The sequence below is a fragment of the Lolium rigidum genome, chromosome 2 (assembly GCF_022539505.1).
Source record: "Lolium rigidum isolate FL_2022 chromosome 2, APGP_CSIRO_Lrig_0.1, whole genome shotgun sequence".
NCBI classification, from domain to species: domain Eukaryota; kingdom Viridiplantae; phylum Streptophyta; class Magnoliopsida; order Poales; family Poaceae; genus Lolium; species Lolium rigidum.
In genome coordinates, this window is record NC_061509.1 from 165225215 (window position 1) to 165244773 (window position 19559).

Sequence of the window (19559 nt, forward strand, 5' to 3'; positions counted from 1 at the left end):
GAATATGACACATACCTCTTTGGCTTTTAAATCCTGGCCCTTCGACTTACTCTGTTCAACCTCCCATAGGAATTCTTCCTTCAGATGTGCACATACAGGAAATAGAGACAGCATGTGTCAGCTAACTTGAATCAAGAAAAGGTGGTGTGAACAAAGATGTGGTGCCCAGTATGAGGGAAAAAAAAATACTCACTTCACATCGCTCTTGAAGAAGCCTAGGCATAATCAACGAAGACTCCACGAATGACTTAGTCTGCAGCCCAGAGTATTCAAAAGGAAATTAGTGAGTACTAGATCTTCTACCAGAACAAGGACCATGAAGTAGGTGTATAAGTATCAAAAAAGATTTTTTACCATTTTGACAAGACGGTTGCGGTATTCACCAGAAATTGTAATCTGCACATTACAACGTGTCAGATCAAATAATAATGAAGCACTCAATGATTCTGAGAAATAGTAACACAAACAATGGTGGTAAATCCAAGCTACATGATTCTAAAATGAATACATCTTGAACATAGGCATCAACCACAGATCAAAAGCACAACCACACCGACAGATGTAAAATAAATGGTTATAGTCTGAATTCTATAGTACTGCGTAAGCAACGCACATATGTATCAAGGATTCTTTTTTTGCAGGATGGGAAGTGGCAAGAGATTGTACGAAGGATGGCATTAACATTTCTACTGACCCTGGTTTTTGGAAGAACAACAATAACACTGCTTAGCAGCATTTCCGTAAAGGCTGTCATGGCAATCCGTCTAGAGTCGTGGCAAGACCCCAGCGCCACAAGGATGACATTGTCAACATGCCATGTCCATACTTAGGAGATACTAACTAAATGCTCATGCGCTGCCAAGGTTTTTTTTTCCATTGCTTGAGTTGCTTAAACCCTTGTGTCATCATATTCCCTTAACTTTATGGAAAAATAAAATTTTAACTAAAAATATAATTAACCCAAAAGTAAACAATACATATGTCTACTACATAAAATTTATGATAATTATGGTAATTAATTTCTTGGCAACTTAAGAGGTAATCTCATAAGTGCAAATGGACCGCCATCAACTCGGATCTTTATAAGAGTAGAGATAACACATATTGACCAAATTAGCACTTATAGATCATGTACGATAGAGAGAAAAGAAAAATAGTGAGATGAGTTCAGCTATGCCCACCACCACCACGTCCTCCTCCTGGGAGCTATGTGTGTCTCAGTCAGCGCCTCACATGATGTGGTGGCTGCTGGTACTGCCATCTACGGTCGATTGGCTGAAGACTGGCTGAAGGTGGAGGCATGGCTCAAGGAGACAGACCAGGTATTGCACAAAGCATTCCATGTCACTAACTTGCTCTCTCAGCTACGTGCTAACCATGGACTGCCAGATTCACTCCTTCCAGGCTGGCAAGGGCCTTCCATTCTCGGCAGCTTACGGTTGCATTTTTTAAGCCTAACACACGTTTGGTTGAATGCCTATATGGTCTAACACTTCGACAATGGTGACATAAAAATGTATATATGGAAGTGCTCATGTTCAATGTTCAAAAAAGCGACGCTCAGGCACGCTTAAGCGCAGCTTAGAGCAAAGCAGAGGCAAACCGCTCCGTTTCAGGCCTGAGCGAGAAGGAAAGCGCTAAGCGCGATTAAGCGTTTCGATTAGGCGTTCAGCGTCGCCTAAGCGCGCGGAAGCGGGCAGAAACGAAGAAAAGCGCCTGGCTGAGCGTCCATGGCCGCCGGCGGCAAAACGAAAAATTGAGGGTAGGTGGGAGGGAAAAGTAGGAGATAGGGTTCCTGGGCACCCCAATCAACCATCCCCCCGCACGCGAGATACAGAGAAAGACAGGGGAGTGAGGCGGCGGCAGGGGCGCATCCCGATTCCAAGCTTCTACTCCGCCTGCGACGCTACTCCTCCACCGCCCTCCACCTCCTACTCCAGGCCGGCGGGATGCCTACTTCCCTCCTCCAAGCAGGCTCCCCGTCCCGCTCATCCCCTCTCCGCCCAGGCGCTCGAGCCCCAGATCGAGCTCGAGCTCGTCGCCGCCGGCCGTCCGCCACGCCTCAGCCCTCAGGTATTCCCTAACCCTTTTATTCTCCTTCACGTGTATGTGCTACTGGCGTGCTGCTGCGTGTATGTGCGTTGGTGTGGTGCATTGGTGCTATCTGCAGTAGTCAGTAGATGAATTAAATCAATTGATCTAGTCTGCTCGTATATGTGGCTATGTGCTACTGACTACTGGCTTGATGGACTAATGAACATGAACTGTATATGATATCTGCTGCTAGGTTGCTGTTGCGACTGATTAATTAATGAAATTAGCTTAGTTGATTGCTGCAGCTAGTATTTTGTTGCTGCTAAGCCTAAGATTTGCTTGCAATTTGTAGGTACTGTCAAGAAATGGACATTGATCCGGGTGCGGATGAATCGGTGCCTGAGGTGCCAATTGCATTGACCGGTAACTCTAAAGATGTTGGTTGGAAGTATGGCAAATATTGTGATCCAACCAACAAGAGTAAGGTGAAATGTGACTTTTGTGGACATATTAGCACCGTCGGCATCTACCATTTCAAGAAACATATTAGCACCGGCGTCATCGGATTGCCTTCCCTGCTCCTGTCCGTACGCTTTTACCATGAACGCTTAAGCAGTAGTTCCTCTAGGCTGAGCCTCACCGCTCGCTTAGCGCTCAGCGCTTTTTTGAACCTTGCTCATGTTCAACATCATGGAATTACTGTCTAACCCTATGGCCATGGTTAGAGATGACAGTTACTAATAGAACAAATAATGTCTGTTGTATTCGGCAGGCATGCTTTCACTTTGCACAAACAAAGTATTTACATGTATGGGTCCAGTGCAAAGATTAGTTGCTTCATGGATCTAATATGGCCAAGGTTGTCGATGGATCAGTCTATAGAAATGTCAGAGCTTTATGACATGGAGAAGGTAAATCCGGACACTGTCATACCTTCGTTGCCAGTGCCAAATGAGAGAAAAAATGTATTGCCATTTCCTCATGACGCACTTTGTGATCCATATAAAGATTGTGAGCTTAATGCATTGCCACGAAGTAGCGAAACGGATAGGAAGAATGATGGAAGAGCCAAGGATCATAAATAGATCGGTAAGGGAAGAGAGAAAGGCTGTCTAGAGTTTGTGTGTGTGAGAAGGGTACATAGAGGCAGATGCCACTGTCGAACGCAGGGGCTGAATGTTGGGATCTAATGTGCTTCCATCCTCTGTCGAAGGTAATGGAAGCAACAACAACAACAGCAATGTGTTGAAGCTGAACAAGACATCATGTTGGAGATTTGTTGCAGTACTAGCAGGTGTGCACGTGAGAGCGAATCGTAATAGAGTACATGAAGGTGGAGCATTGTGGAAAGGCACGAAATTAGAGAGTGGGGACAGCACAGTGGCGGCGATTGAGCCAGAGATGACGCCTTTGATTTCTTATAAAGTGGGGACAGAGCAGGATATGTGCGTCACTGAGAAAGAGAGCGGGGTGAGAAAGAAAACAGGAGAATGATGCTTGATTTATGGTTTAAAAAGTTGGTTTGTTGTTCCGTAGCAACACATAGGCTTCTAACTCGTAAGCTTGTAAAGGTAAACTTCCCGCTCTATAACTCAAATTATAATGAAAAATAGGTTTGCAAGGTTTTGCTTTCTGCGAAGATAAACTAAGTATACTCCTTGACTCTCAGACGTTATAAGGTTTGCTAGTGTCACTAAAAAATCTGGCAGTTTCATGTGCATAATTTAACCGTTCTTTTCTGGTAACCGCTTCAGCAGGGCATGTTTTCCAAACATAGCCTTACAACTTGTCCATGGCCACCACACGCTATGAGTTCTAGTGGGATATTGTACATAATAACAGAAGCACCTTACTATCCAACCAGGTTGTAACTTCAGCTGGCACAAAAAGTAACAGACGCTAACTACACAGCAGCCAATTCAGCTAAGTTTTGCGTACAGTGTTACCGCCTAGCAAATTGACTAATCAGACACTCTTCATGGAGGCACTAGTAGTAGCTAACTAAGCAACCGTACAGCACATCAGCGAAAGGAAAGGGAGTCGAGGATACTCACATCCTGCCCTAGGTGCGCGACGATGTCGGCGAGCACGGAGCCGGACTCCTCCTGCCACGGCTCCTCCACGAAGACCACCGAATCCAGCGCCGCCCGGCACTTGTGCGGCGGCAGGTCCCCCCGCACCTGCGCAGGCCCAAACCAACGCACGCAATCAGCAACGAGGGCGAACCGAGGAGCGGAGCGGAGCGAATCGCGCGGTGAGGAGAAGTGGAGGGGAAGCTCACCACCGCCCAGCAGAGCTCGTAGAGGAAGCGCGGCATGGGGACCGGATCGGGGAGGCGGAAGGCGGCGGCGGACTGGCCCTTCCACTCGCGGAGGCACTCCTCCGTGACGTACTTGTAGTCCGGCGCCTGGAGCGGCGGCGGCGGCGACATGGCGGCGGGCGGCGGCGGACGGCGGCGGGGTTTTGCGGGGGGATTAGGGTTTCATGGGAGGTGGCGAGGCCTAAGCAGGGAGGAGGCGGTGGTGGTGCTTGATGGGGAAGAGAGACGAAAACGAAAGAGATGCGGGCTGCGGTGGCAATTTTCCGTAATTACTGCTGCCGGAAAATGGCATTTTCCTGGAGTGTTCCGCGACGGAGAACGACGGGAGCAGACTGGGCCTTGCTTTCTGAGTGGATCCTGGGCTTTGGTGGGCGGCCTTATGGGCCTACGCAAACTGGCTCGCTCCATAAAAAACTCTTACTCCATCCCCTTTGTTTGCCGAAAAAATGACAAGAAGAAATTACCATACTTTGGACGATCTTGTCAAAAAAAACTTTGAGAGTAAATAGCTTTTTAGGTACGTAGTATGTGACAAATAACACTGATTTCACCAATTAGGCGTCTTGATCCATTTTCTGACTATTCGGGCCCACTTGTCTGGGCTATGTGTAGCTGAAAACCTTAACAAACCAGCAGTTACTAGCAACTTTACAAAAAAAAAACTTTATAAATTATTTCTTCTAATTTTGTATCCTTGTTCATAGGTTTGATTCGAGCATAGTCGCAGCAGCGGACAACAGCAGCACACGGCGAGGCTCCATTAGAGATTTTGGCCATGGTCCATCTGCGTTGTGATGGGCGTCATGTGGGCCTGCCCCTCTGCTAGGAATGCCTGGAGGAGAACGAGGGGCACCAACAGTGGGACGGACTCGGACTAAGCGACGTCGTGGAGCGGTAGCTAGTCACCGCCAGGGGGAAGGACGAGGTGGAGGCCGCCACGGCGTGGGGCTTCGAGTAGTAAAAAAATACACAAAACAGGAGATTGTTGTTCCGTAGAATTATAACCAAAATAAAGGAGATCATTGAAAATTCTCAAAAAAAATATAAAACATTGATATAACCTTTAATGGAATGGAAATATGAAGGATTATGTGGCAATAAACTACAACGTGTGCATTTTACATGCATCAGTGTTGTGCTCAACACACCTCTAGATGATGCTCATGTTGTGTCAAGTGCTCGTACATATGTTGCTGGTGTTGTGCAAACTGCTCCTATACTGGTGCTGCGAAAACTGCTACTCGAGGATGTTGTTGTGGTACCCCCTATAGCTCATGTGCATCTAGATCGGATTCGGTTATTCCATCAGATCTTAGTATAGGATCCGAAGGTGCTTCGAAGAAGGGATAAGCTTCATTTTTATCCGTTGGAGGCAATAGTATCAAGGGAAAGTGTTCTAGTGAGTCACAGTTCATGCACTTATCGCAAGTGACCATTGCACATTGGAATACTTAAGTACCCCATCCTCTTTTGTATGCATTACAAATGTGGATCTCTGCTATTTTATAGGTCACGGCTCGACAATAAGATGAAGTCTCAAGTCTTTGAATTCGACAAACTGCGGAAACTCTAGTATGTATGTCTTGTATGTGCATTGCAGTTATAATTATATGTGTGGTTGTTGTTCTATGTATGTTTGCTTACAAGAATTCATATTTGATGCTATAATAACTTTATTTAGACTATCTGCAATCGAGGAAAAGTGATAGGATAGTTGCATTTGGAAGACTAACTTTCGCTGACAAGCATGTAATATGGGGTCATGGACAACCGTTAAGATCTTTTTTTTAGACGGAAGGCTCGAAATGAGCCCGGCTTTGAATTAACAAAGCCATCAACCGGCTAGGAGTTACACCAGAAGTTACAACACACACGCGTCAAGCACACAACGGAACCCAAAACAGAAGACAACACAGATAACGTCGAGCTGAAGCGTCAGCTTAAACTATGGAGGGAGCCTTGTCTTCTGCAAGACCGGAGCAATGACGACCAAGTCCACACCAACAAACCTCCACCGCACCAAGACCGCAACCCATGAGGAACTCAACGACGGGCCGACGACCTAGCGGAGCTTGAGGAACCAAAGGAGGGGGTCTTGCGGCGACGCCTCCAAGAAGGTGAATGGCGCGAGAATGCGTCATCGTCGTCGGCGAAACACGGGTCCTGCAAAGTTTTCACCCGGACCCGAGAGCCACCACCCCCGGAGCTCGGGCTAGGTCCGGACCAAGAACACAACATCTTCCCCCGGCATTGGGATAAGCACACCGGCAAAGCTACGACCGGACGCCGCCCTAGCAAAGCCCCCAAGGCGCTAGGAAGGGCATCGGCTACCGCAGCAAACCGTGTAAAAGCAGCCGGGCCGATGCTCGCGAGTGGGCCGTGACACCGGCCGGAGATCACGGGGTGATCCACAAGACACTACTAGAGAAGCAAGCACAAAGTGAGGGCCCCAGGAGAGCAGATTGGGGCGGAGGGACGGAGTCCATCACTTCGAACGAGAGACATCATCGGGACGCCTTCAACAAGGGAGCGACACCCGCAGGTGACGCCGTCACCGGCACAGGCCACGGCCATGTGCAGCTTTCGCCGAGGTCCAAACCCGATCAAAATTCCGGTCGCCATCACGAGGACGTAGAGCAGACAAGGCAGCAATCGCTACCGCGCCCCCGACCAAAGTCGCCCTATGAACTAGCCCCAGCTAGACTCATCCGCGGGGTGAACGCAAACGCCGGCCGGCAATGCCCGGCCGGACCCGGATCTAGACGTCAACGACGCTATATCGGCGGCAACCCAACGACCTCACCATCCCCGGGTCGCCGGCACTCGCACACGCAAGCCGGTCGGAGGGAAACCGGACTACCGCCGCGGGAGCGAGCAGCGATGCGGGCACACTGCCTACCCGGCAAGCATGCGCCGGCCCAGGGACCCATCCTGGATAGCCGACAAGAACCTCGCCCCCAAGCGACGTCAAAACCGTCGGAGAGCCCGAGAACGCCGGACTCCCACGGCAGTGAGCGGCCAGGTCGTCGGATCCGGGCCCTCTGTACCCGGATCGGGCCCGAGAGCGGACCAACGGCCGGATCCGGCCGGGCCCCGGCAGGCCCGGATCCGGGCCCCCGAGCCCGGATCCCGCCGCCACACGCCAACCCTAGGCGACCCGGCAGCCGCCGGCGGACCGAGCGGCGCCGCGCACGACCGCGCCACGCTGCGGTCGCCGACCACACGGCCCTCCACGGCCGGAGCAACGCCGGCCCGAGCCGGAACCGACGCGCCTCACCGCGGCAAGGGCGAGACCCGCCCCGTCGGGCCTTCCCAGCAGGCGGTGGGAGGAGAAAACCGCCGCCGCCAGCACCGCCCGGGCTTTGCCCGGCGGCTCCCGCTGGCGGCGGCGGCGGGGGGAAGGAGAAGGGTGGGGGTAGAGGAGAGGGAGACGGGGGGCGCCCCGGTCGCCCCGCGGGGGGAGCGACGGGAGCGACGGGAGCGAGTTCACCGTTAAGATCTTGATTAAAACTATTGTGGACAAGCATGTACCATTGCCTAGGACAGATGAAAAGATAACAAAATTGAGCCAAACTCAACACATCACCATTAACTATCCATTTGCAAATATATGGGAATAACAACTCCTAATGTTTAGATTTACCAAATGCATATCCTCATTTATATCATTGATGGATTTATAGGTGCAGAAGCCGAATAGAGCTATTCACTTCAACAATAAGACCGCGTCTACTCTTGAATTGAACAAAAGCAAGTCTGAGCCTCTAGCTAGTATATAAACCCACACATACATGCCCAAGGGAGCCACACATGAGTGGGCGTGTTGAAGAAGAGCCTCTGTTCATGCAATTCTACAATTATGTGAGAGAAATAGGCAGATTTGGGTTTGTATTTAAGGTTATTCTCCTATATTTTAATTCTGTAACTATCAAGTAAGTATCATAAAAGAAAACTATGGTCAAAGTTAAGTTCAGGATGTGAGACGACACCGAATCAAACCACGCCATCTAAAAATGAACATAACCAATTATGAACAGGATTTTCACTTTAAGTTGAAAAAAAACAGCCTTGAACTTGTATCTTTAATGAAAATTCTGACATTACCAAAATAAATATTTGCAATTTTTCAAAGAATAAATAAATATTTGCACAATCCATTTTTTGTTGTTTCGCGGAACATTAAGCTGTCATTACAAATATCATAACGCCTAGATTCCAACCAATAGACGAATTTATGCATTGCCAGTTTCCTTATCTCTTCAGTAGTTCTCACACTAAATTGTTTTATCCTTAAAAAAAGAAACAAAAAGGTTGATATTTATAGAAAATGTGTCACAGAGCTCTCATGTCACTTGTTATATCACAGAGAGTGATGCACGCAACAGTGACAAAGATCTAGCGGTGTCCACTCCTCTGGTGTCCAATCAATCTCTTCTGCGTTTTCTTTCTTTGCAGCCACAGAACTTCTCATGTAGGACACAAAACGTTGGACCTTGCTACATCAGCAATGAAATGGAGATGTGGAACTATATCGTTTCTGGTAGTTCGGCGAATTATTGACGCATTTCTTTTGCTTTTGACAGCGTGTTTGGTAACTCTGGGAAAGGGATTTGGAATTTAGAGGGAGTTTGGTATGTGGTAGGAATTAGCAGGTGCGAATTGACGTGAAGATATTTCCCGTTCGTGAGTTTAGACGCCTCCACGACGACCACTCGATGCCTCGCCGACTGCCGGACTTGCACTCATAGCCCGCCGACTACCGGACTTGCACTGGATTGGGTAATCATTGAAGGTTTTACCTCTATTGATTCCTCAAGCACAAACAAACACACACGTATAACAAGTGGAAGGGAATAACTTCGATCAATTCGTCCAAAACCTGCCATGAAGCCTGGTTAGGTGAATTTGATTGTTTCTTTAGATCGGATAGATTCTCCTGTCACTCCCGGCATAACCAATATATATGCAATTCATGACTACACTAGGGTGAGATTAAGTTTAGCTACACATTGCTAGTGGGGAGATTTTTTTCGAAATGGGGAGCGAAGCCCTATCCTCTGCATCAAAACAATGTATTCGGTCTTTATTTAAATTTTATTCAACAAAGATCTGCCAAAGACATACATCACAAAACCCGATGCCAACATTCAACACCTACGAACCTGACAATGGATGAAAAAACATATTGTCAGGGTCGTATGCCATAAAAATAGAAACCAACACCCCATGAGCTAATTAGGCATCGGAGGCGCCACTGAGTCACCCTAGTGTAGTCATGCATGCCATCCGTGAGAGTCTCATGCTCTCGCTTCAGAAACCATCACATCCATCAACCGCTGGTCCATCTTTAGGGTCGAGCTACACATAGCCCATGGCAGGCTACCATCATGTCACCACCGTGCCAAACATCGGGCCCACCCTGTGTGATACCATCACTCCGTGACCATCGAGAAAACCCCGCTGCACCACGTTGCCAAGAATTGCCAACTTTGAAGGGATACCCGGACCTAGGGTTTCCTCAGAAGCAACTCAAGTGTAGTGGAAGCACACCACAATGACGACGCCTTTAACAAGGGAACGGCACATGCACACCGCCATCGCCTGCCATGACCAAAGTCGCGGCGCGGTTTTCACCGGAGGTTGCGCCACCCCAACGCCGCTGGACCATATCCGACCCGTAGGCCCTAGAGGGCCATGGCTCCCCTGCATCCCGCATAGTTGATGCCAGAAAGCTCTGGCCACCACGCGCCTTCTACGATGAACCTAGGCTCGAGATCCCATGACCCATCTCCCACAAGCACCGCCACAAGGAGCCGCCTCTTGGCGAAACATCCCTGGCGAATGGGACACCGCCGTCGCCGTGTCCAGAGCCACTGCTCCAGGGTCCATGTGCCGCAGATCGATCATCACCCCGTGAGACCGTTGTCCTCGCTACGCCACCAGAATGACGTTGCGCCGTCGGGAGAAGCAGCTGCAGTAGGTCTTGCCACCGCACTGCCGTAGTAGGTCTTGCCGCTGCTCCAAATAGCCGCTGAGCGCTGCCCCTCCCGTTGTGCCACAACCACGAGGCGCCAGGGCCTGCCGTCCCCTTTAGCGGCGACACGTAGGGTTTCCCGACGCCCGCCTCTGGGGATGACGAGGCGAGAGTTAGGAGAGAGTTTGAGTGGTTTATGAAGTGAATCTTCTATATGCTTATACATTCAACATTACATACAAACTCATCCCTTTTAGACTGATACTGCCAAAGTTTCGGCCTCTCTATGACCTTATTGTCATTGATGAATCTATTCTTTCTTAAGATGTAAAGCATAAACATTATTTGTTTCCGCATCGGAAGCTATTCATAAGCACTACATCCAAAAAAAAAAGAACATCTATCTGGGTTGTCCAGGTAATACATGTGTCCAAAAATAAATATCTTAGTTTTATATAGATACATATGTATCTAGATCTATTTTAGTTGTAGATACATCTATATCAAGAAAATGTTGAGACACTTATTCTCTAACAGAGATAGTAGATAACTACAGAGCATAATCTATCTATCAACATTCAACAACCTCAATTCAAATGCACCTTTTTTACTTCATATAATTTCCATGTGTGGTTGTACAAAAGTATCTCCGTTATAACTACTTCTTTAACATTCACATCTATATAACTCTTAGTGCAATACATTATGCAGAACAATCTTGGTGCAATACATCACATATCTTTTTTTAGCATTGATATTATCAAATCTCAGTTGCAACCCATGTTGTAATTCATGACTAGCATAACTCGTATAAAACTGACAGGTATATATATATATATATATATCAATGCTAAGAAAATGAAGTTGTGATGATCTTTTTGGATATCCAAGTCATGGAATCTCAGGTGATTTCATCGGTAACCGTTCTCGATCATCCCAAAAATATCTGTAGCGTCGCCGAGAGAGGAATGCCACCGAAATTCCTTCCCCGTCTCGATCATCCCAAAAATATCTGTGATGTCCGTGGCCGCCCCATCACGACACGACGTGAGTAGCAGGATTGAGCCGAGCCGAGCTCATGCCCATGCATTGTGGGTTGTGTACCAGCCGTATCATGGGTTATGTTTGCACCCCGACATGCACTATATAAACACTGACATAAACCCTAATCGGAATGCCATATGAGATTACCCGCCTCCAGAACCTCGCGCCGCCGCTTAGATCTTCCCTACCCCTGCTTCTGGCGTACACTGAAGGATATGGCAGTACGTCTCTGAACCCGTCTCTCGTATGACAGTAGGTCTCTCGTATGCTTATACAGGTGATGGGCGATCAAGTTTTTGGGATCGGTCTAGCGCAACTACGTACTAGCAACAGGACACCGTCTGACAATGACTTTCCTAATGACGAATTATTCCCGGGCGTCAATGATCTCTTTGGCAAACTCAACATAGAGACAACATCACCGATCTTGCTGGAGCTTCTAGTTCTTGTGTTTGGAGTAGATGTAATCAATTTACCATGTTTAGATATAATTTGTTCCTCTATTCTATTAATTTGCATAATTAGTTTAATTACTGTTTTTATGATCATACTACTATTTTTGTTGTTATTTTAGATTAAATTATATGGTAACATGCTTATATATTCGACAATGCATAGGAACTCATGCCTGGTTAGATTGACGCTGCCAAAGTTTGGGCCTCTCCCTTTCTAGAGAAGCCTAGTACCTTATTGTCATTGATGAATCTATTCTTTCTTAAAATGTAAAAAAACACAAATTATTTGTTTCCGCATCAAAAATTATTCACAACCATTGCACCGAAATAATACAAAATCTAAAAGGGTTCATCTATGCTGCCTGGTTGTTGTCCAGGTAGATGACTATAAAGCATAATAGTAAAAAAATCAAATTTATCAATGAGCATTCAACAACCTTAATTTAAATGTACTTTTTTTACTTCATATAATTTCTGAAGTTGTGTTGCTCTCCACATTAATAAATATTTCTTTAACATTCACATCTATGTTCTATATAACTCTTAGTGGTACATCACATTATTTTAGGGTGTGGCTAATTTTCATTTGAATCAGAATTAACTTAGTCCGGAGTTAGATGACACCATCAAATTTCAATATAATCTAAGTTGCAAATCATTACCATGAACCACAAAGCAAATCTAACGGTTTCGAAATATTTTTCTCAATTGCAAACAACTGAAAAAAAATCTCATTTGCAATCTAACTTGTAAACTCCTAGGTGCACGGATGGCAATGAAATGGAATGCTGCAAGACTAATGCTAGCTTAATTCTTAGCCAGCTGATAGTTAACAAAACCATATTTTTCAAAAGTGCAAAATAGAAACGAATCAAAAAAATTCTCAAGGTCATGTTTGCTGGTATATATATAACTGAGGGAGTATATACCAATCCTAATCCTAAGAAAATAAAATTCTGATGATCTTTTTGGATATTCATGTCACCAAATCTCAGGTGATTTCATCGATAACCGTTCTCAACCATGCCAAAAATATCTGTAGCGTCGCCGAGAGAGGAATGCCACCGAAATTCCTTGCCCTGCCCCCGTCTCCATCCAACAGTTTCTCCATGTGATGCATACACACACGCCGACGCAGCGGCAGCGGCAGCGCAGGGCACCCGCGCACCACACAACACGCCTCCCCGCACGCTACATACATGCGCTGCTGTCGCATCCCGCTACAGTCTTCTTGGACTCGCTACTACTCGACGATCCTCACGCCGCCGTCGAGCTTTCTTTCTCCCAGCGACAGGGAGGAGGGGACAGCTCTGCCTCGGCTCGTCCTCTTCTCCCTCCTCGCACGCTCACCTCAAAGCCATCATCTTTTGTGGCCATCCCTGATTGGAGTAGTCTCTCTTGATCCATTCCTATGAGCCCCGCGCTCTAGCGCCGCGCAGCGCGCGCTTTCGGTTGGCATTTTGGGGCCAATGGGCGCGGACAGGCTGCTAGTTCTGTGCCTGGCGCTCGCCGCCGCGGCGGCGGCGGCGGCCGCGGGGCAGCGGCCGAGCGCGGTGTCCGTGGGCGCGCTCTTCACCTACGACTCGACCATTGGCCGCGCGGCGCAGCTCGCCATCGAGCTCGCCGTCGACGACGTCAACGCGGACGCCACCGTGCTCGCCGGGACCAACCTGAATTTGATCACCCAGGACACCAACTGCAGCGGGTTTCTTGGAACCATCGAAGGTCAGTTGGGTTCTTTATTACTTCTTATTATCCTCCAGCTTTGTTACACTTCTCGTTTTCTTTCAGCTCATTATTATCATCCCCACGTGCCATGTGCTTAAAAACAGAAGAGATTTGTCCGTAATTCCTGGCTGGTTTGAGTGATTCGGTAACCTTGCTAGTTACCACTAGCCTCGTCTGTAGTTTTCTGGTTGGAATCATCTCATCTGGTTCTTTATTCCAACAACTATGTAGTAGTACAAAGCGAAGCTGGTGACGGAGATAGTACTTTCCTGCTTTAGTAGTTGCAAATGAGGGACAATGCTTTTTTTCTTTTTCGGGTGAGATGTGGAAAGGAGAATAATTTGATTTGCCATCACCCGAGAAAACTAATCTAAATGTGGTTAATTTTCTCATGTCTGAACAAATTTATCTTTTAAGGACCTGAACCCTCTGCTACCTTTAGCATCAGCCTCATTTTTCTTTTTCTTTATTGAGATCTCAGTATAAGCCTCGTTGGTAGTGGTGGAGACGAGGACACCTCAAGTCTGGCCAGCATATCTGTTCCTGATGCGGTGGGCCTTGTGAATTATTGCATCTGCATATCTACAAACCCTATATAAAATACAAAAGTAGTTGCAACTGGTTACAAAATGACAGAACTTGCATGTCGGACTTCATTAGTATATATTTCATTGATCTGGGCCTTGTGGCACATATCTGAAGAAACCTGCTCTGCTCTTTCATTTCTTTATTTTTAGATAATAATCTTCACTAGCCTTTAAGCATGCATACCATTTTTAGTTCAATTGTTGTTGCCTTTCTGTTTGAGATTCACTTAGATTAGGTACCATAAATTTAGGGGAACTAATTGTTTGACTAGCAAAGAAATAATTGAGGTGCGGTGTAATATTATTGATGTCTTAGTCTGAACTCTGAATTTGGTCAAGCTTCCTTTTATATTATGTCTCTTATTGCCTTTTCTTTAAGGGACGGTCCATTTTCTGTACATTTAACCTTTTGTTTAAGGCAATAATTTCCTGTCTCGTGTTCGATGAGATGCTTCATTACTTTCTTGATTGCAAAAGGAGAAACCAACTCTGCTTAAAGAAACTGATTCTCTAAACTTCTATGAGGATGGTGTCCCCTTTCTTGAGAATCGTCCTAACATGATTATTCTGGCAACAAAAGAGAAACAGACAAAAAGCATGCTGGTACTGTGGAGCATAAGTAGCATAACTTACAATACTGCTTAGGTCATTCCGTAAGGTGCAAGAAACATGTATTAAGGAGCATCCTATTCTTCACTTTCTTCTGATGCAAGATTCCTTTTTCTCTTTGTGGCATGTGTGAGCATCTGCATAACATACATCAGCATATGCTTTGAACCATAACATTTTTTTTTCTCATTGTTGTTGGACAATAAGTTTTGCTGATGCATATTGAATCAATTTGGGAATGTGAGATTTCTATCAATACCCTTTTACTGCCCTCGTTCGAGCCATCCTTTTGCCTGATGCTCATAAAGTAATATATAAGCTTAGTGATGGACAACACACAAAAATTTCCAACTTTCTTATTTGTTTTATGTGTTCATAAAATTATTTATGCTATTGGTAACATCGAGTCAGACACTTCCCTATACCATCCTATTCATGCCCCAAAACAGTATGGATTGGTGGGATGCAAGCAAAGCAGCAAACTCCCAAGCATCTGCACAAAGGCCCCACCTCTGCCGTGTTGCTTACCCAGTTACCCCCTGGATGATATGGAAGCACTGACACACTTGCATCGTCCAGGGCGCCCAGCCATCTGTCCACTCCCTGGTGTCCAAGATCAAGGATGAGGCTAGGCTTTGGGCACAAGCAGGCACAAACGGGCTCTGAGTAGTCCTGCCACCCACCTGGGATGTGCACTAAGTTAGTTTCTTTCAAGTTGTAATCATCATCCTAGGAGGAATGTAAATCAAACTCTACCTTTTCAATGAAATGAAATGCTCGAAAAAAATGCCCCTAAACGGTTAAGCCCTATTAGTAGTTTTGGTTTTCATATGTTTTGTTATTGCATTTTTCTGTAGAGCATGCGCCCTATATATAGGCCATGATTACCCGATTGCGCACATTAAAAAATATACTTTAGAGAGAACTTCTTTTATGTGATACAGTCCTTGTATATGTATTTCATTTATTTGTGTACACATGGGTGTATAATTCATCATATATATGTGTCCGAGCCTTTCTCTTTTCTTTTCCCTTGTTGTGACAGATTCCTTTTTTTTTCCTAGATCGCATGTGCATGTTTTACAGCTTTATAGCAGTCTAATCGGTAAGTCAAATCTTTCAATGGTGGTAATAGTGTTGAGACACTACATACGTTACAAGTCTATTCAAACTCCTTATCGGTAATCGGGGATTGTGCACTTCATTGTACCTGGACGAACATATGTACTTCATCCAGGCCTTAGGATAGTGAGATATAGAATATAGGTCTTGAAGATGTTTCTTTTCCTTAGATCAGTATGGTTGCTTCAAAGGAGCCTCCAATTAGTACATATACGCTAATTTCTTTGAATAGTCTATGAACTCATACATAAAATCTTACTTTTTTGCAGCATTGGAACTAATGGAGAAAAACGTGGTTGCTGTCATTGGCCCACAATCATCTGGAATAGGCCATGTCATCTCACATGTTGTTAATGAGCTCCATGTTCCACTTCTATCATTTGCAGCAACAGATCCAACCCTATCTGCATCGGAGTATCCTTACTTTCTAAGGAGTACCATTAATGACTACTTCCAGATGCACGCTGTTGCTAGCATTGTTGATTACTTCCAATGGAAAGAGGTGACTGCTATATTTGTTGATGATGATTATGGGCGAGGTGGGGTCTCGGTACTCGGAGATGCACTTGCAGCAAAGCGGGCAAGAATTTCGTATAAAGCAGCCATTCCTCCAAACTCAGACACAGATGTGGTCAGTGATGTACTCTTTAGAGCAAACATGATGGAATCAAGGGTGTTTGTTGTGCATGTTAATCCTGATACAGGGATGAAGTTATTTTCTACAGCTAACAAGCTTCGGATGATGGCCAGTGGCTATGTCTGGATAGTAACCGATTGGCTAGCTGCTGTCCTGGACTCATCAAAATCTAGCGACCGTAATGACATGAATTATATACAAGGGATAATTGTTCTTCGTCAGCATACTCCTGATTCTGTTGCCAAGTCGAAGTTCATATCTAAATGGAATAATATGGCTCGTAATAGGAGCATTGATTCGGCCTTGAATTCATATGGCTTTTATGCATATGACTCAGTTTGGACTGTTGCCCATGCTATCGATCGATTTCTCGATAGCGGCCAGCAGATTAATTTCTCTGTAGATCCAAGGTTGCACGACTCAAATGGAAGCACTTTGCGTCTATCAACTCTTAAGATATTTGATGGTGGTGAGCAGTTGCTACAGCAACTTCTACTCACAAACATTACAGGCCTAACAGGTCAGGTTCGGTTTGACTCAGACCGTAATTTGGTACAGCCAGCTTATGATATCCTTAACGTTGGTGGTTCTGGTTCCCGTTTGATTGGATATTGGAGCAATTACTCTGGCCTTTCTGTTGCTTCTCCTGAAATTTTGTATCAGAAGCCACCAAATAGGTCAACAAGTGCCCAGCGGTTGTACAGTGTGGTTTGGCCTGGCGACATTACCACTAAGCCTAGGGGGTGGGTTTTCCCAAACAATGGCAAGCCTCTCAGAGTTGGTGTTCCAAATAAACCAAGTTTTAAGGAGTTGGTGTCAGGTGGCAAAGGCCCTGATAATGCGAGCGGGTACAGCATTGATATATTCAACGCAGCAATTAAACTGCTTCCTTACCCAGTTCCTTGCCAATTCATAGCAATTGGGGATGGTATAAATAATCCTAACTATGACGACATTATTAACAGGATTTCCACCAATGTATGTTCTCATTCTTTGCTCTGCTTGTTTTGTTCATTTTGCTTTCAGTTATCTGAATCTTTCGTTTTCTTCAGTCCCTTGATGCAGCTGTAGGCGACTTTGCCATTGTGAGAAATAGAACGAAGATTGCAGAGTTCACACAGCCTTATATCGAGGCGGGACTCGTGATAGTAGCACCAGCAAGACGAGCAAATTCAAGTGCCTGGGCTTTCCTTAAACCTTTCACAGTAGAGATGTGGTGTGTAACAGGTGCTCTTTTTCTTTTTGTGGGAGTAGTTGTTTGGATTCTTGAACATCGAACTAATGAGGAGTTTCGAGGCTCTCCACGACAACAAGTCCTGACAATATTTTGGTAAATTTCTTTTTCTCCAAGGATGTGTTTGATTTAGATTACCAGACCTGCTTGAACTAAGATTCAGACTGGAAATAAAGTGGTTATTGTGATTTTCCTAAATGTTATAGGTTCAGTTTCTAACTGATTCTTCATGCTTGTCTTTCAGGTTCAGTTTCTCGACAATGTTCTTTGCTCACCGTAAGTCCACTAGATGCATCACATTATATTATGTTTAATTTTTCCAGTCCATATTATCTTCCCATCTGAATGAAAATATCTTACTGAAAAAATTCACCTCAGGACAGAACACCGTAAGTGCTCTTGGGCGTTTTGTACTGATCATATGGTTGTTCGTCGTGCTGATCATCAATTCAAGCTACACCGCTAGCCTGACGTCAATCCTCACAGTCCAGCAACTTGCAACCGGAATAACTGGGCTTGACAATTTGGTTGCAAGCGCTTTACCTATCGGATACCAGGCTGGAAAGTTTGTCAGAAATTACCTGATTGATGAGCTGAATATTCCTGAATCCCGGTTAGTACCATTGAGCACGATTCAGGAGTATGCTGATGCCCTTAACCGTGGGCCCAAAAACGGCGGCGTTGCTGCAATTGTTGATGAGATGCCATGTGTTGAGATCTTTCTGTCATCTCACTGCAAGTTCAGAATAGTCGGCCAGGAGTTCACGAAGGAGGGATGGGGATTTGTATGTTTATTATCCATTAACTCATCATATATATATGTAGATATTCCCTTTTGTGCGCCCCTTATAAAAGGAGAGATCTAAGCATGCTCATTTTATCTTCTTGTTCATTACAGGCATTTCAGAGAGATTCTCCCCTTGCTGCGGACTTATCGACCGCTATCCTCCAACTCTCAGAGAGCGGCCAGCTCCAGAGAATTCACGACGAGTGGTTCACAGATCCAAGCTGCGGCTCTGAGGACAGCGGGCTGGGAGCAGTCCAGCTTAGCCTCGGAAGCTTCTGGGGCCTTTTCCTAGTGTGTGCTCTGATATGCACCTTAGCTCTCATGGTTTTTTTCGGGCGAGTCTGCTGGCAGTACAGCAGGTACTCCAACTCTAAAGCTGATGGTGAGCCAGGTGCCGCTGCCGCTGTCACCACCGCTATTGTCTCTGAAATGCAGCCGTCGAAGCCAAGGCCGACGCGCCTCGGCAGCTTCAAGGAACTGATGCAGTTTGTCGACACGAAGGAGGAGGAGATCAAGAAGGTGATGAAACGGAGAACAGGCGAGAAAGATAACGGAGCCGGCGGATCCTCACACGGCCGCTCTATCTCTTCAGCATAGAAGGTTCTCGTGGATTTCGGTCTCTTCAGGCAGCATAGAAGGTTCTTGCAGATTTTCGGTTTTTCAGATGACAAAAGCCACATATTCTCCTTACACAGCCAAGACACGGCATATACCGAAGTAGATAACAGCTGTATACCTGTAACAGGATTCGGAAATCCATTTTGTTTGTAAGGGTCATTGGAATTCTGTCTCCGATAACATTTTTTTAATTATTAATATTTCTGATAGTCGCCCTTGTAATTTTTTTTTCCAGAGTGAGTACACAGATGGCTTCCTTTTCCAGAGTGAGTTGTACTGTGCCACTCTGGTTTGTGCCATACATAGATAGGCTCATAGGCACAAAAATTCACTGAACTAATTATAGTCCGTATACTTGACATTTCATAATCACAAATTTTGTTTTAGTTCTTTTTTTTTTCTGAATCTTA

General features: G+C 45.7%; 2 protein-coding genes across 3 annotated transcripts; one reads left to right on the forward strand and one right to left on the reverse strand.

The window, feature by feature from the left end:
* Window positions 1-55: 55 nt before the first annotated feature.
* Window positions 56-4465, reverse strand: LOC124690282 (THO complex subunit 2-like). The gene is made up of 5 exons (XM_047223684.1): window positions 4316-4465; window positions 4089-4214; window positions 355-396; window positions 190-253; window positions 56-78 (listed from the first exon to the last, which is right to left on the reverse strand). The coding sequence occupies exons 1-5, from the start codon at window positions 4463-4465 to the stop codon at window positions 56-58; spliced, it is 405 nt and encodes a 134-aa protein (XP_047079640.1).
* Window positions 4466-13214: 8749 nt separating this feature from the next.
* LOC124692560 (glutamate receptor 3.4-like) lies at window positions 13215-19358 on the forward strand. 2 transcript variants are annotated; one of them, XM_047225953.1, is made up of 6 exons: window positions 13221-13552; window positions 16143-17488; window positions 17563-17840; window positions 17989-18020; window positions 18123-18529; window positions 18643-19358. In XM_047225953.1, the coding sequence occupies exons 1-6, from the start codon at window positions 13297-13299 to the stop codon at window positions 19126-19128; spliced, it is 2805 nt and encodes a 934-aa protein (XP_047081909.1). In that variant the 5' UTR covers window positions 13221-13296; the 3' UTR covers window positions 19129-19358. The 2 variants fall into 2 exon arrangements, with proteins under 2 accessions (XP_047081910.1, XP_047081909.1); XM_047225954.1 differs by lacking the exon at window positions 18643-19358 and having other exon boundaries at window positions 13215-13552; window positions 18128-18320.
* Window positions 19359-19559: the final 201 nt, after the last annotated feature.